Source organism: Anabrus simplex, chromosome 1 (genome assembly GCF_040414725.1).
Source record: "Anabrus simplex isolate iqAnaSimp1 chromosome 1, ASM4041472v1, whole genome shotgun sequence".
In the NCBI taxonomy this organism is placed as follows: Eukaryota; Metazoa; Arthropoda; class Insecta; order Orthoptera; family Tettigoniidae; genus Anabrus; species Anabrus simplex.
Genome location: NC_090265.1, coordinates 1,471,796,154 through 1,471,811,945, shown reverse-complemented (window position 1 = coordinate 1,471,811,945; position 15,792 = coordinate 1,471,796,154). Strand labels below are relative to the sequence as shown.

Here is a 15,792-nt window from a genome sequence, read left to right as displayed (position 1 = left end):
AATGCGTCCAGTGGAAATATATTGCAGAATATGAGAGAGCACACTTCAACTAACATAAAAAATCACTTCTTGTAGGAACGTTTTAACTGGTCCCCGCTAGGAAATAATAGGGTATTCAATGTATTGACAATCAAACCCCTTGTACCAAGATTCCATTTTCCGTCATCCTTCGAGCGTTCGTTCCTTCTTATATCGAGTCATCTTCATTGTATTCTGATCTATAGAGACTAAGTTCCACATCGATTTGCTCCATGCGACACCAGCGCCTGTTAATTCGTTACTATGAATTAGTAGGCCCACATCAATGGTTCTGACCAATATTGAAATAAAATGTATGGTGAATATTTCAATTATGCAAACTCGTACCGTAAAAGCGAATGAGTCATTATAGAATGGAAACTGCAGGTTCTACAACATTGGACCTGAATAGGCTTTAGGTACAGTAACATTTTTCTGGAATATTTGGAAGTATAAGAAAATATAAGCGCGAATACCTTCGTTATCACCCCTCATACAGAAAAATACATAAAGCATGGAAGTTCGAAACACGTTTTAAACAACAACTTAATTTTTAGTGCTTTTCTACATAACTATTACATAGTTCAAGAAAATTAGGCAACATGTTTTTGAAGTAAGCCATGCTCCACAAAACAATACCTCACGCCCAGGTTTATTAGCAGCTAACCCTTTGTTCTTTACCGTTGAAGTATACGAAAGAACATCGATGGATTCTCGTTCATTTTCAGAACACAAACGGAAATGTCCAAATAGGGGCGATACAAAAGTGATAAGCATCCTCCAAGGTTGATTTTTATCACAGTTGAAGAGCTTCAGTATGCTTATGTCCTCCGCGAGCATTTATCACAGATTGGCACCTACGTGGTGGCATGCTCCGTATAAGTCGACGGAGGTCACGTTGCGGCATCAGGTCCCATTTTTCAAAGGGAGGCTGGTCGAGGTCTTGGAGAGACTGTGGTGGAACCGGACGCCCACGAACACTTCTGTCAAACCTATCCCACACATGCTCGATGGGATTAAGGGGTGAACTCACTGCTAGCCATTCCATCTCTTGAATGTCTAGTTCTCACAAGACAGCTCTGGTGACGCTCGGTACATGAGCCCTGGCATTGTCGTGCATGATTATGAATTCAGAGCCAACACCGTATGCAGCAACCAACACTTGCTGTAGCAGTATCTGCTCGATGTATCCCGCAGCGGTAAGATTACCTCAGACGATGACAAGATCCGAAAGGACATCAATACTGATGTCACCTCAAATCATCGCAGGACCTTGTCCGAATCGGTCGCCTTCCTGGACAATATTTGGCATGTACTGCTCACCACGGCGTCTCCATACACGTTGACGTACATCACGTTGCGCTAGGGGAAATAAGGACTCGTCTGTGAACAACACGGGTCTCCATTGGCGAAGTTGCCAGTTGACGTTGGTACGGGCAAACAGAAGGCGAGCTGCGTGATGTTGCCGCGTTAGATGGGGCGCTCAAACAGGACGTCTGGGTCGTAAGGACACTTCTCTTAACCTGTTCCTTACTGTCTGGTCAGATATTGTGACTCCAGTGACCCTCCTGAGGTCTTGTTGCAGTTCTCTGGCAGTTGCTGAACGACGCCGCAACGCACGGATTGTCAGATATCGGTAATCCTATTAAGACATGCATCTACGACCTTGACCAACCCTCCTTGTGAACTGGCCTGTCTCACTGTAGAGATTCCACAACGGTGAACGAATGACGGAGAGACATTGAGATCCACAACAACACGACGAAGTCCATCCTCCCTGTATCAAGGTGACGGCCCTTGCAATTGAACCTCGTTAAGATGTCTCATGGGATGTGCTGGTTGACGTACAACCTGCTCAGATGACCGCAGTAGCTGTGTACCTCACAACGGTACCGTCGTTTACATATCCCGACTAGCTAAGGTATCAAGGTATGCTGCAGGACCATAGTAACCCCATCTACCAAATTAACGTTCACATACTAGACGTTACAAAACATGTTTCCCCAAGTTTTTTGAACTGTGTATTAACGTAGGAATTTGACATTCCTGTATGGCCCCATTTATATTGTTACACCATTGTATACTAAAGAAAAAGTAGGCTAATCTAGTGTACATACTGCTGCCCCTGAATTAAAATACCAATTTTCGAGATATTCTGTTTAGCCTTTTACCCGTAATATCGTAACAAACAAGGACTAAACTTTCGACTTTTGTGTACGTGACCCGTGATCAAACCGAAGAATGGGGCGAGAATTTGAAGCGTACAGAAGAAAATGTAACTTTGTATATTGTAACAGGAACGCCCGTACTTCAGTATATCGGAGAGCATGAGGAACGACAAGGCGTGTACGGCCCATGCTAAGAGAGTAGGAGAGAAGGGTAGTGAAAGAAAAATTCATGATTAAGTGGATCCTTCAGTTTATTCAATAAATAGGCAAATAATTATGTCACCTTTTATAGCTGAATTGTAGATTTGTCCCTGAGGGCGTGAAGAGGACGTTGTCCCGCGGCGGCTGCGTCGTCTTGCGGTCAGCGTCGGCGTTGTCTTCCGTCGTTGGTGTTTGTATTAGTGTTGATGACTCGAACCAGAGGCAGGAACGGGGAAATGTGGAGCTTCCACATTTCCGTCATGGGGTACTGGTGTGACACTTCCCTATGGCGAAGCACGCCGAAATAGTTCCCACAGCAGCAAGGATAAAGTTAGAGTCACAGTTCGTATTTGGAATAATACGCAAATGAAACAATCTAGGACCTTCCGAGGTGCGGTGATCAAGCACTTCATAAAGAAAATCGAGTACAGTCTCTGCACTGTACTCCACCAGCATAATACATTTGTTGAAATAAATGACAGTCCAAGTTCCAGTACGTCGTGATTTTCAGATTATCACTGGCACTTAAGATCATAATGCAACACAGTTCAACGGATAGACACAATTAATGCAAGAACACAGTTTTAAACGAATTCAAAGCTGGCACAGTTTATGTGAGAACACAGTCTTTAAATGAATTCAAGCTGGCGAGAACACAGTCTTTAAACGAATTCAAAGCTGGCACAATTAATGCAAGAACACAGTTTTAAACGAATTCAAAGCTGGCACAGTTTATGTGAGAACACAGTCTTTAAATGAATTCAAGCTGGCGAGAACACAGTCTTTAAACGAATTCAAGGCTGACACAATTAATGCAAGAACACAGTTTTAAACGAATTCAAAGCTGGCACAGTTTATGTGAGAACACAGTCTTTAAATGAATTCAAGCTGGCGAGAACACAGTCTTTAAACGAATTCAAAGCTGACACAATTAATGCAAGAACACAGTTTTAAACGAATTCAAAGCTGGCACAGTTTATGTGAGAACACAGTCTTTAAATGAATTCAAGCTGGCGAGAACACAGTCTTTAAACGAATTCAAAGCTGACACAATTAATGCAAGAACACAGTTTTAAACGAATTCAAAGCTGGCACAGTTTATGTGAGAACACAGTCTTTAAATGAATTCAAGCTGGCGAGAACACAGTCTTTAAACGAATTCAAAGCTGGCACAATTAATGCAAGAACACAGTTTTTAAACGAATTCAAAGCTGGCACAGTTTATGTGAGAACACAGTCTTTAAATGAATTCAAGCTGGCGAGAACACAGTCTTTAAACGAATTCAAGGCTGACACAATTAATGCAAGAACACAGTTTTAAACGAATTCAAAGCTGGCACAGTTTATGTGAGAACACAGTCTTTAAATGAATTCAAGCTGGCGAGAACACAGTCTTTAAACGAATTCAAGGCTGACACAATTAATGCAAGAACACAGTTTTTAAACGAATTCAAAGCTGGCACAGTTTATGTGAGAACACAGTCTTTAAATGAATTCAAGCTGGCGAGAACACAGTCTTTAAACGAATTCAAGGCTGACACAATTAATGCAAGAACACAGTTTTAAACGAATTCAAAGCTGGCACAGTTTATGTGAGAACACAGTCTTTAAATGAATTCAAGCTGGCGAGAACACAGTCTTTAAACGAATTCAAAGCTGACACAATTAATGCAAGAACACAGTTTTAAACGAATTCAAAGCTGGCACAGTTTATGTGAGAACACAGTCTTTAAATGAATTCAAGCTGGCGAGAACACAGTCTTTAAACGAATTCAAAGCTGACACAATTAATGCAAGAACACAGTTTTTAAACGAATTCAAAGCTGGCACAGTTTATGTGAGAACACAGTCTTTAAATGAATTCAAGCTGGCGAGAACACAGTCTTTAAACGAATTCAAAGCTGGCACAATTAATGCAAGAACACAGTTTTTAAACGAATTCAAAGCTGGCACAGTTTATGTGAGAACACAGTCTTTAAATGAATTCAAGCTGGCGAGAACACAGTCTTTAAACGAATTCAAGGCTGACACAATTAATGCAAGAACACAGTTTTAAACGAATTCAAAGCTGGCACAGTTTATGTGAGAACACAGTCTTTAAATGAATTCAAGCTGGCGAGAACACAGTCTTTAAACGAATTCAAGGCTGACACAATTAATGCAAGAACACAGTTTTAAACGAATTCAAAGCTGGCACAGTTTATGTGAGAACACAGTCTTTAAATGAATTCAAGCTGGCGAGAACACAGTCTTTAAACGAATTCAAATATACAGCCGGACCGAGAGACGAATTATGTCGCGACGTGCTTACTTGCACACACTCGCTGACTCACGGCTTACTGCCGACTCACTCCACTCTCTGCCTTCAGCACACTGCCGTCGCATACCGCACACTCTCTTTCTGCTTTACTGCAGGCTCTCTGCTTACATTCTGCCTTACCCCAGGCTGGCGACTCGCTTATATTTCGTTCATGCAGCAATGGAACACGAAGGAACCTTCTGCGTGACGTCGCTTGTCCTTGGCCGGTGTTCTGGAACGTCGCGAACTTGCTCGCAGTTCCCATTATGCCTGTGCGCTCGGCGCAAGTTTTAAATGCTTACGGCCGGGTGTTAGCGAGCTTCTCTTAATAAAAGAATGAAACGTGAATGCTCGTAGGGTGTTACCGTTTCAATATATAGATACAGAATGTAAAGGCAAACTGTACCAAAACACGGGAGGTGTGTAGAAGAAGTGTATTTGCTACAATAAGGTACAGCTGTCAACGACCTGTTATTGTCCAAAAGGACAAAAGTCAATGTTTTCGTATTGCTTTACGTCGCACGCGTGGCGAGTGATAGTAAACAAATACGTAGCCTACTCACCGTACACTCGTGGCCGTCAGACTACTATGGCATAGGTGTTTGTGTCTGTGACACACAGCGAGTGTTCGTAAACACTAAAATAAACACTGCGGGTGTTTGTGATTTATTTTACTGCTCTGACCATCGTACAGAAAGTGTTTTCACTAGAGGTCACGACTGGTGCACCTCACAGAATACAGTGGCTATCCACTGTACTATAGCGCGTGTTCATATCTATGGTAATATCCTACATAAGTACATTTTGTTTTACAACGTACCATCAGAGTAACTACGGAATGTCCGGAAAATAAACATGATTTTCACGTATGCCTTGCGAATATTCTTTGCTATCCGATACCATCGCGCTACAACGTTCCTTTCCACTCCGTATATTGATATTATTAGCTCGCTAATTTCCTTTATAAGACTTTGTGTGGCATCCTGTGCCTCTCGTATGACTAACAACAATTGGGCTTGTCACTCGATAGTGGCTAGCCTTTACATTTGAAGTAAACACCATGCCGACTTAACTTCTTTTCAAGTGTAGAGTATGTTATCATAGGCAAGTAAGAGAAAGTACTCGTAGATTAACATATATGTGGTCTTTTGTTTCAGTTCCGAAAGTGGAGATCGTGGACGAGCGTGGAGAGTCCATACCGGATAAGTTCTACAAAGCTGGGAGCACTATAGAGCTCAAGTGTGTAATAAGCCAAGTGCCCCAGCCATCGACTTACGTCACCTGGAAACACGGTCAGCGTATGCTCAACTACGACACATCACGGGGTGGCATAAGGTAGGTCCATCAACAATTTAATTCTCCTCTAAATGTGAGCTTAATAGATTGAGATAATTTCAGTTTGTCCGGGGAAATATAATTATACGGAGCAGATTTTTATGCGCTAAAATGTGAAAAATGTTACTTTTTATGTGCTAAAAAAAGTTTAAAATACAACTATGTTATAACAAATTAAAATTATTTTCCTTCAAATATCACATAACTACTCGCGCTCAAGAAGTAAATAAGTATAACGTTTTGTATTAGAATATGGTGCTACCAAACGTGCTCCTTAAGGCAGATTGGTGTCTGTGTATAGAAACGTGCAATATGGTAAATTAATTTTTGATATGCCAGAGTAGATATTGTCATGGTAATTTTTTAAAAGGCAATATTTTCTTTAACTATGGCAAAAGCAACCTATCATCTTTGAAAAAATAGTACATTCATGTGTTTTTCCTGAACAAATTTTGAGAGTCTCTGTACCTGCGAAGCTGCGAGTGAATCTAATTTATTTTCAACAGCGCGCACTTCCTTCACTGTCTCGGACAACAGGTTAGGGGATTTTTCAAGTATGTCTATAGTTTTACACAAGAAACTTAGATTGGCAGATATAAACGCCAAATCATTTTTCAAAGAGCTGTATTTCTGTATCTCTTGAAGAATCTTAAATGAAGACGCGTCGTTTTTATCTAGTGCATTCACAACGGATGCAATTTTAACTTTCGAAATTGTCTGCGTAGAATACCACAGCGCTAAGCCAGGTACCCCACTGCGTAACAATAGGCAGAGGAGGAAGTGAAAGATACGCATTTTTGTCTGTAAACAGGTCGATTCTTGAGGGTGCTTTAACGAAGACTTTTTTGCCATTAGGCACTAATTTATCCACTTGAGGATACTGACCCCGCACAGTTTCACATAACCTGTGTAGAGCATGAAGAACGCAAGTTACGTGTATCATTTTCGGAAAGCTCACTGAAAGGCATTCGGCTGCCTTTTTCATGTGAGCTGCACTATCAGTAAGGAAAAGCCATACATGGTCGTATTTTATACCATTCAGCCAAAGTAGGTGCATGGCTTCATTGAATAACCTAGCGACAATGACATGGTTTGCAGCAAGAATTTCTTTACACGCTAGCAAATAAGAATGTTCACAAGCAGATTCGTCATTCCTCAACACTCCAAGTACAACATTTCCTACTTTTCTGCTACTTGAATCAGTGGTTTGGTTAATGCTTACCCACAGTTTTTCGCTATCAAATACTGCCCGAATACTCTGTAAAGTTTCTTCGTAACATTGTGGGAGATAGGTTTTCCTTAATGTGGATTCGTTTGGAGGCTCAAAATTAATGTACTTTGCTAGGAAACGTCTCGGTTCCAGATTATTTATTTTGCCAAGAGGAATGTCGGCGCAAACAAATGCTTTGCATACATCTAAATAATACTGGGAATATTTAGATGTGCCTGCAATTGAAGTAGCTGGTTCAGCTATTAGTAATTGTCGCGAACGCACACGCGAAGCAGCCGCAGTATGCTTATTTCCAGACAAATGCTGGGTTACTTGGGAACATTGATCTGCGCTTACTGTTTTACCACACGGTTGGCAAAATAATACTTTTATATCGGTGGTGAAAATGCTTTTAATTCCACTACATACTGTTGAAGACGCGACCTTGTACTTGACTTCTCTTTCGGCATTATTTTGCAGGTTACGCCACACGCATTTACGATGAATCACTGTTTCAATAAAAAGAATAGCAGCGGACACTGAAGGCAATATTTCTTAGAAATACATGCAAAATCACACAACGGTGGGAATGATATATGAACCCGAACAGGTAACCTCACTCTTAGGAGTGATGAAATCCCACTGCCTAATGGTGGAGCAATATTCTTCCCAGTCTTAAATGTCGTAACGGAATTACGTCACCTTATCTCTCCGTGATTACATTTCGATGATAGTCTATAAACAAAACCCGAGCGGGCTGACTCATGAAAGCGAGTTGGAATGACATCATGCAAGGAAACATCTTGTGCATCAAATCGCTGTCTAAATGTAACGACGTAGCCAGTGACCAGCAATTTTTAGAACTTCTGGAGGGAAGTCTATAAATAGCCGAAACATTCAGATACATGATGTTAAATACACTGTTAAAACAATACCGTGGTTTTAAAATGAAAATATGAGCATTATATTATAACGCAGAAGCATTTAAAATTTTATTGATTAACAAATATTGTCGATTTATGTGCTTATTACAGAGTTTCTTAAAATATGTATTTACATTTAAAATATGTATTTTTATGTGTTTTTATGTGAAATAGGATGAACTTTTTACACTTGGGGATGCACAATAGGAATACTCTACTTTGCAACTTGGTTTAAAACTTACGCAAAAATATACACTGACTGACAGAGAAAATGCAACACCAAGAAGGAGTGGTCAGAACTTTATGCCAATTGCAGGGTAGACTGACGTCACTGAGGTATGCTCATGATGTGAAATGCGCCGCTGTGCTGCGCACGTAGCGAACGATAAATGGGACACGGCGTTGGCGAATGGCCCACTTCGTACCGTGTTTTCTCAGCCGACAGTCATTGTAGAACGTGTTGTCGTGTGCCACAGGACACGTGTATAGCAAAGAATGCCAGGCCGCCGTCAACGGAGGCATTTCCAGCAGACAGACGACTTTACGAGGGGTATGGTGATCGGGCTGAGAAGGGCATATCGCAGCCGATACCCATAGGGATGTGTCCACGGTGCAGCGCCTGTGGCGAAGATGGTTGGCGCAGGGACATGTGGCACGTGCGAGGGGTCCAGGCGCAGCCCGAGTGACGTCAGCACGCGAGAATCGGCGCATCCGCCGCCAAGCGGTGGCAGCCCCGCACGCCACGTCAACCGCCATTCTTCAGCATGTGCAAGACACCCTGGCTGTTCCAATATCGACCAGAACAATTTCCCGTCGATTGGTTGAAGGAGGCCTGCACTCCCGGCGTCCGCTCAGAAGACTACCATTGACTCCACAGCATAGACGTGCACGCCTGGCATGGTGCCGGGCTAGAGCGACTTGGATGAGGGAATGGCGGAACGTCGTGTTCTCCGATGAGTCATGCTTCTGTTCTGTCAGTGATAGTCACCGCAGACGAGTGTGGCGTCGGCGTGGAGAAAGGTCAAATCCGGCAGTAACTGTGGAGCGCCCTACCGCTAGACAACGCGACATCATGGTTTGGGGCGCTATTGCGTATGATTCCACGTCACCTCTAGTGTGTATTCAAGGCACGTTAAATGCCCACCGCTACGTGCAGCATGTGCTGCGGCCGGTGGCACTCCCGTACCTTCAGAGGCTGCCCAATGCTCTGTTTCAGCAGGATAATGCCCGCCCACGCACTGCTCGCATCTCCCAATAGGCTCTACGAGGTGTACAGATGCTTCCGTGGCCAGCGTACTCTCCGGATCTCTCACCAATCGAACACGTCTGGATCTCATTGGACGCCGTTTGCAAACTCTGCCCCAGCCTCGTACGGACGACCAACTGTTGCAAATGGTTGACAGAGAATGGAGAACCATCCCTCAGGACACCATCCGCACTCTTATTGACTCTGTACCTCGACGTGTTTCTGCGTGCATCGCCGCTCGCGGTGGTCCTACATCCTACTGAGTCGATGCCGTGCGCATTGTGTAACCTGCATATCGGTTTGAAATAAACATCAATTATTCGTCCGTGCCGTCTCTGTTTTTTCCCCAACTTTCATCCCTTTCGAACCACTCCTTCTTGGTGTTGCATTTGCTCTGTCAGTCAGTTTATGTAATTACATAAAAATCCGTTCACTTATAATTACATTGTGCGATTCGTTATGCATTTTAAGTGTTTGTTTGTTCAAAGGCAACATACTCGTCATGCCTATTTATGACTGGAATATTTGGATATTATAGTTGAACAGAATTTTCATCTTTCCCGAGTCTGCAAAAGTTCTAAATAATATTAATTTTGTACTAGAATATACGCCTGTATAAGCTGGAAATTTACTGGTTGCGACTTCATAAACTCCTTAATCTACATATATAAAATAAGAGTTTTGCCTGTACATTGCTCAGAATTTAAAAAGAATGGTATTTCTCTATCGGTCATGTCCACAGTAACAAGGAAATGGATTTTTTTCTCTTCCGTATTTTCTGTCTGTCTATCTGTCTGTATGTATGTATACGCATCACGAGAAAACGGCTGAAGAGAATTTAATGGAAATCGGAATGTAAAGTCGGGTGATGAGCCCCTAAAATCTAGGCTATAAATTATTTTATTCACGCTGAGTGAAATGGTAGTTTAAGGGAAGGCCTGAAATTTAATCCATGTACCAGGTGGCTCACGGACGCCGTACTTTCTACTTATAAATGTCCCGCATGCATAAGTGATGTGTGTGGTGTCTACCAACTGATTTTAACAGGGGAAGTACTGCCAGCGGGCAGGTTACGTCAGAATATGAAGAGATGAGAAACAAAGTCTCACTCGCAGCATGTTACTCAGCGCTGCCGGTCGAATGCACCCCTTGCATTAGTAAACATAGTTTTCGACCGCATAGTTCTAGGCTGGTGTATGCTACAGCCGCACTATATTTGCTGTATGCATATCGGCAGTAGCTAGTGTGATCAGCAGCGGTGAATACACAGACATTATTTTAATCTGGACAATCTGGTCGGAATGCAACAGAATGCAAGGGATGCATTCGACCGGCAGCGCTGAGTAACATGCAGCGAGTATGACTCTGTTTCTTATCTCTTCATATTCTGACGTAACCTGCCCGCTGGCAGTAGTTCCCCTGTTAAAATCAGTTGGTAGACACCCCCACACATCACCTATGCCTGCGGGACATTTATAAGTAGAAAGTACGGCGTCCGTGAGCCACCTGGTATATAAATGAAGAGTTTTGTCTGTACATTGCTCAGAATTGAAAAAGAATGGCATTTCTGTATCGGTCATTTCCACAGTAACAAGGAAATGCATTTTTCTTTTCCGTACTGTCTGTCTGTCTGTCTGTCTGTCTGTCTGTCTGTCTGTCTGTCTGTCTGTCTGTCTGTCTGTCTGTCTGTCTGTCTGTATGTACACGCATCACGAGAAAACGGCTGAAGAGAATTTAATGAAAATCGGAAAGTAAAGTCGCGTGATGAGCCACTACAATCTAGGCTGTAAATTATTTTGTTCACGCTGAGTGAAATGGTAGTTTAGGGGAAGGCCTGAAATATAATTCTCAAATATTTATGTTATTAGTGGTCGTGTCTTAATGAAAAATCGGTATGCAAAGTCCGAGTAATAAGTCGATATAATCTAGGCCATAAATAATTATTGTATTCACTCTGAGAAAAATGGTAGTTTAGGGTTAGGCCTAAAAATTAATTCACCGAGCTCGATAGCTGCAGTCGCTTAAGTGCGGCCAGTATCCAGTATTCGGAAGATATTAGGTTCGATCCCCACTATCGGCAGCCCTGAAAATGGTTTCCGTGGTTTCCCATTTTCACACCAGGCAAATGCTGGGGCTGTACCTTAATTAAGGCCACGGCCGCTTCCTTCCCACTCAAAACTATTTTCTGTCCCATCGTTGCCATAAGACCTATCTGTGTCGGTGCGACGTAAAGCAAATAGCAAAAAAAAAAAATAATAATAATAATAATAATAATAATAATTCTCAAATATTTATTATATTAGTGGTCGTATCTGCACGAAAATTAGTATGCAATGTTGGGGAATAAGTCGCTACAATCTAGGCCATCAATAATTTTATTCACACTGATTGAAATGGTAGTTTAGGGGAAGGCCTGAAATGTAATCTGTATATATAAAATAAGAGTTTTGTCTGTACATTGCACAGAATTTAAAAATAAGGATATTTCTGTATCGGTCATATCCACAGTAAGAAGGAAATGCATTTTTTTTCTTTTCCGTAATTTCTGTCTGTCTGTCGGTATGTATGTATGTACACACATCACGAGAAAACGGCTGAAGAGAATTTAATGAAAATCGGAATGTAAAGTGGGGTGAAGAGCCACTACAATATAGGCTAGAAATTTATTCACGCTGAGTGAAATGGTAGTTTACGGGAAGGCCTAAAATTTAATTCTCAAATATTTATTATATTACTGGTCGTATCTTCACGAAAATTGGTATGCAAAGTCAGGGAATAAGTCGCTATAATCTAGGCCATCAATAATTTTATTCACACTGATTGAAATTGTAGTTTAGGGGAAGGCCTGAAATGTAATCTCTATATAAATTAAGAGTTTTGTCTGTACATTGCACAGAATTTGAAAATAATGCTATATCTGTATCTGTCATGTCCACAGTAATAAGGAAATGTATTTTTTATTTTTCCGTAATTTCTGTCTGTCTGCCTGTCTGTCTGTCCGTCTGTGTGTATGTACACGCATCACGAGAAAACGGCTGGAGAGAATTTAATGAAAGTCGGTAAGTAAAGTCGGGTGAAGAACCACTACAATCTAGGCTATAAATTATTTTATTCACGCTGAGTGAAATGGTAGTTTAGGGGAAGGCCTGGAATGTAATTCTCAAATAAGTTATTTATGTTATTAGTGGTCGTACCGATAAGTACTACATAACTAACATGACTTTAGTTATGTCATAATTTAATAGCAGTTATGTAAGAAGTTATTAAATTTCCGATCACTTATGTCTTATACATTGTTACCGTACCGCATATAATCACAGAGTTATTCATGAATTTGGTTTTTTGTTACTAAGTCCATATCAGCGCCAAGTCACGAGAAAATGGGTAAACAGAATTTGCTGAAAATAGGTATGTAAAGTCTGAGAATAAGTAACTACAGTCTACGATATAAATAATTTTGTAAGACGCCCTAATATCACAGAGTCGAAAGAAAACTAATGTGAAGGCCTGCAATATAGAAAGCTCATAAACTTTATCAACAAAAACATTTAATTGACCATTGTTTGTTGTGATGTGCTTTTTGTCTTTTGTTTCCACTCATCCCCTATAGATGGGATTACTGCTGCGTACCGAGTGTTTTAAAAATTGATTTACGTCGCACCGACACAGGTATGCCTTATATTGACGAAGGGATAGGAAAGGAATATGGGTGTGAAGGAAGCGGCTTAGGCTTTAATTAAGGTACAGTCTGATGTGACTGGTGTGAAAATGGGAAACCACGGAATACCATCTTCAGGGATACCGGCAGTGGGGTTCGAATCCACTGTCTCCCGGATGGAAGCTCACAGTTGCGCGCCTCTAACCACACGGCCCACTCGCCTGGTCGTACCGAGTGTAACTGCCCGCCTGTACATTGGCGGGAAGTAGCTGGGGAGTTAGATAACTTTCTTCTTTAGCATGCCATTCCTCTGGTTCATACATTTTCTGATATTACTGGTACGTAATACACTGGTTCATCATGGCAGTCGAGCTATTCAATCCCTACTCTGAACCACTAATTGGAATGAGTAGTGTGCATTTTTAACGGAATAATGACAGAGGAGTGTTCACGGCAGTCTGCGACCTTGGTTATTCCAGTTTTGGAACTTTGGACTGTTAGATCGGCACCGTAGAACTGTTCGTTGAAAGTGAGAAAGTGTGCAGTTTATCATTTGATCGAATATTTTATATGATGACATTGCTTTCAATCGCTACATTCCTACTGACGATTTTGTAATGACCTATGTTGAATTCAGTTAGGAAAACCACAAAGTCAGTCTTTATGAAAATCCCGTAGCGAAGCACGGGTACATTAGCTAGTCGGGTATATACGGACATGAAAGGACCATATTTTTGCTAGTGCATAAATCATGAATTTAATCTTTGTTACTTAGAGATAGTACTGCAAAGTCGGTTATTACTTTCCCTGACCAACAAATATTCGACCTAAAAAGAGCCATCCAAGGTTTTAAATGAAGGCTCATGTAGGTATTGCTCTGGTTTGAAGTTATGGAAGACAATTTTTTAAATAAGAAAAGAAAATTAAATTATTATGGTATTTATCACCAATAAAATGCAACATCTATGCAAATTACTGCACATGGTGACACATTTTCAAATCGTCTGAACAATATATGTGCTTTGTGGAATAACCAATCAAAATTACAGTAATTTTCAACTAATGCAACCAATTTTAAACTGTTTTGGCAAATACAGCCTAACTGTTTCACGTCGAAATTAGGAATGGATATTTGGATAAAAAAAAGCAATTCAGTATGTCATAAATAACATTGATATATTGACTGTACATGCATACGTATCCCTACAAATTGCACACATCCACAATTTTTTTTATCTTGTCTTGAAGCGTCTGTGAATGAGCTTGGCGCATGCAAAAGTCTCTGTTTGCTACTGGCGTTGTGGCCTCGTCAAGTTCTATACATCTTAAATAAAAACTGATTATAGGCCTGACTATCATCACCAACGTATCAATCTGCTTTCTTTACCTCTCAGGCTGAGTTCATTGTTCTATTCTTCCCTACTTATCTAGCTTGACTCTGCCACTAAAGCCTGTTCAGTCTTCAACATTTCGAATAATTGACACTTAAATTCTAAATGAAATATAACATTGTAATGGTAGGTACATGGGCATTATTTTGGACCTGAGCGTATCAGAAAGCAACTATAATCCCATCATCATGTCCCAAGTAAGAAACGTGTGCAGGTACGGAATGCAGGGTGGTGGAATCTAGGTGTCTACCATGATAAGTTGGAATATGATGCAGGGGATTGAATTTGACAGTGACATGCTCATTGGAACAGAAAATTTTACTCAATATCATTTATTTCAGTCGAATACTAAAGAACGTAATGTAATAATAAGTGTTCGGAATCAAGTCTTGCTTTTTAGTCAATAAAATGACATATAGCTAAAGAAATTTACTGGAAATAATTGAAGGAATTTTGATCTAATTATTTTGTTGCTGAATGTATTTCCCCTTTAGACAACGTCTGTTCGATTTCCGCCCCTCTTTCAGTTATAAGGTTAGATTCAGGGATAGGATCACTGTATAATCGGACTGAGATAACTCAGCTTTGGAGTTAATATTCTACTCCTGGCCGTCCTAGAAATTTCCTTTATGGTTTTCCACTTCAACTCTAGGTACACACATGGGTCTTACTAAACCTTACATGCTACGACAGTTATTCCCCAACCTAACTCCTAATAATTAATTACAGATACACACCAGCAACACATCGGCACAGATTATTACACAGACTTAAAACATACTGTACACCGCCGATGGACTGGATTCCACGCAAAACTGGATGTCTCATGGCGATGATCACGATACCAACATCCACTGTCGGCAGCCCTGAAGATGGGTTTCCCAGGTTTCTCGTTTTCACACCAGACAAAGGCCAAGCATAAGACCACGGTCACTTCCTTCCAACTCATATCTATTTATTATCCTATCGTCGCTTTAAGACCTATCTGCCTCAGTGCGACGTAAACCCAATTTTTTAAAATCATATTGACAATCACGTAGAACTACAAGCTTGCTTGACCATTTTCTAATTTATTTCACCTAGTCTACTACAAACTTCGCCTTTGCGTAAGGATTTATATATTTCTCTCTCTACGATATGTGATCCAGGGGAACCTAACTTTTACAACCATATAATAATACGGAATAGATTGTTCGCTTTGTGTCATACATTGCTTCACATACTTATACTGAAAATTAATTCTACTTATGTACCTGAAGGGTGATACATGTTCCACATCACTGATTTCATATCTGCCTATATCTGTGTTCTAATAGAATGTATTACTCTAAATGCCATTACCA

General features: G+C 40.9%; 1 protein-coding gene across 1 annotated transcript in view; it reads left to right on the top strand.

Annotated features, from left to right (window-relative positions):
* Window positions 1–5,464: 5,464 nt before the first annotated feature.
* LOC136861099 (obscurin-like) overlaps window positions 5,465–15,792 on the top strand; it is a 428,235-nt gene continuing 417,907 nt past the window's right edge. The window contains exons 1-2 of the mRNA XM_067138800.2: window positions 5,465–5,483; window positions 5,844–6,021. Coding sequence (XP_066994901.2) covers window positions 5,465–5,483; window positions 5,844–6,021 — 197 coding nt within the window. The remainder of the gene's footprint in view (window positions 5,484–5,843; window positions 6,022–15,792) is intronic.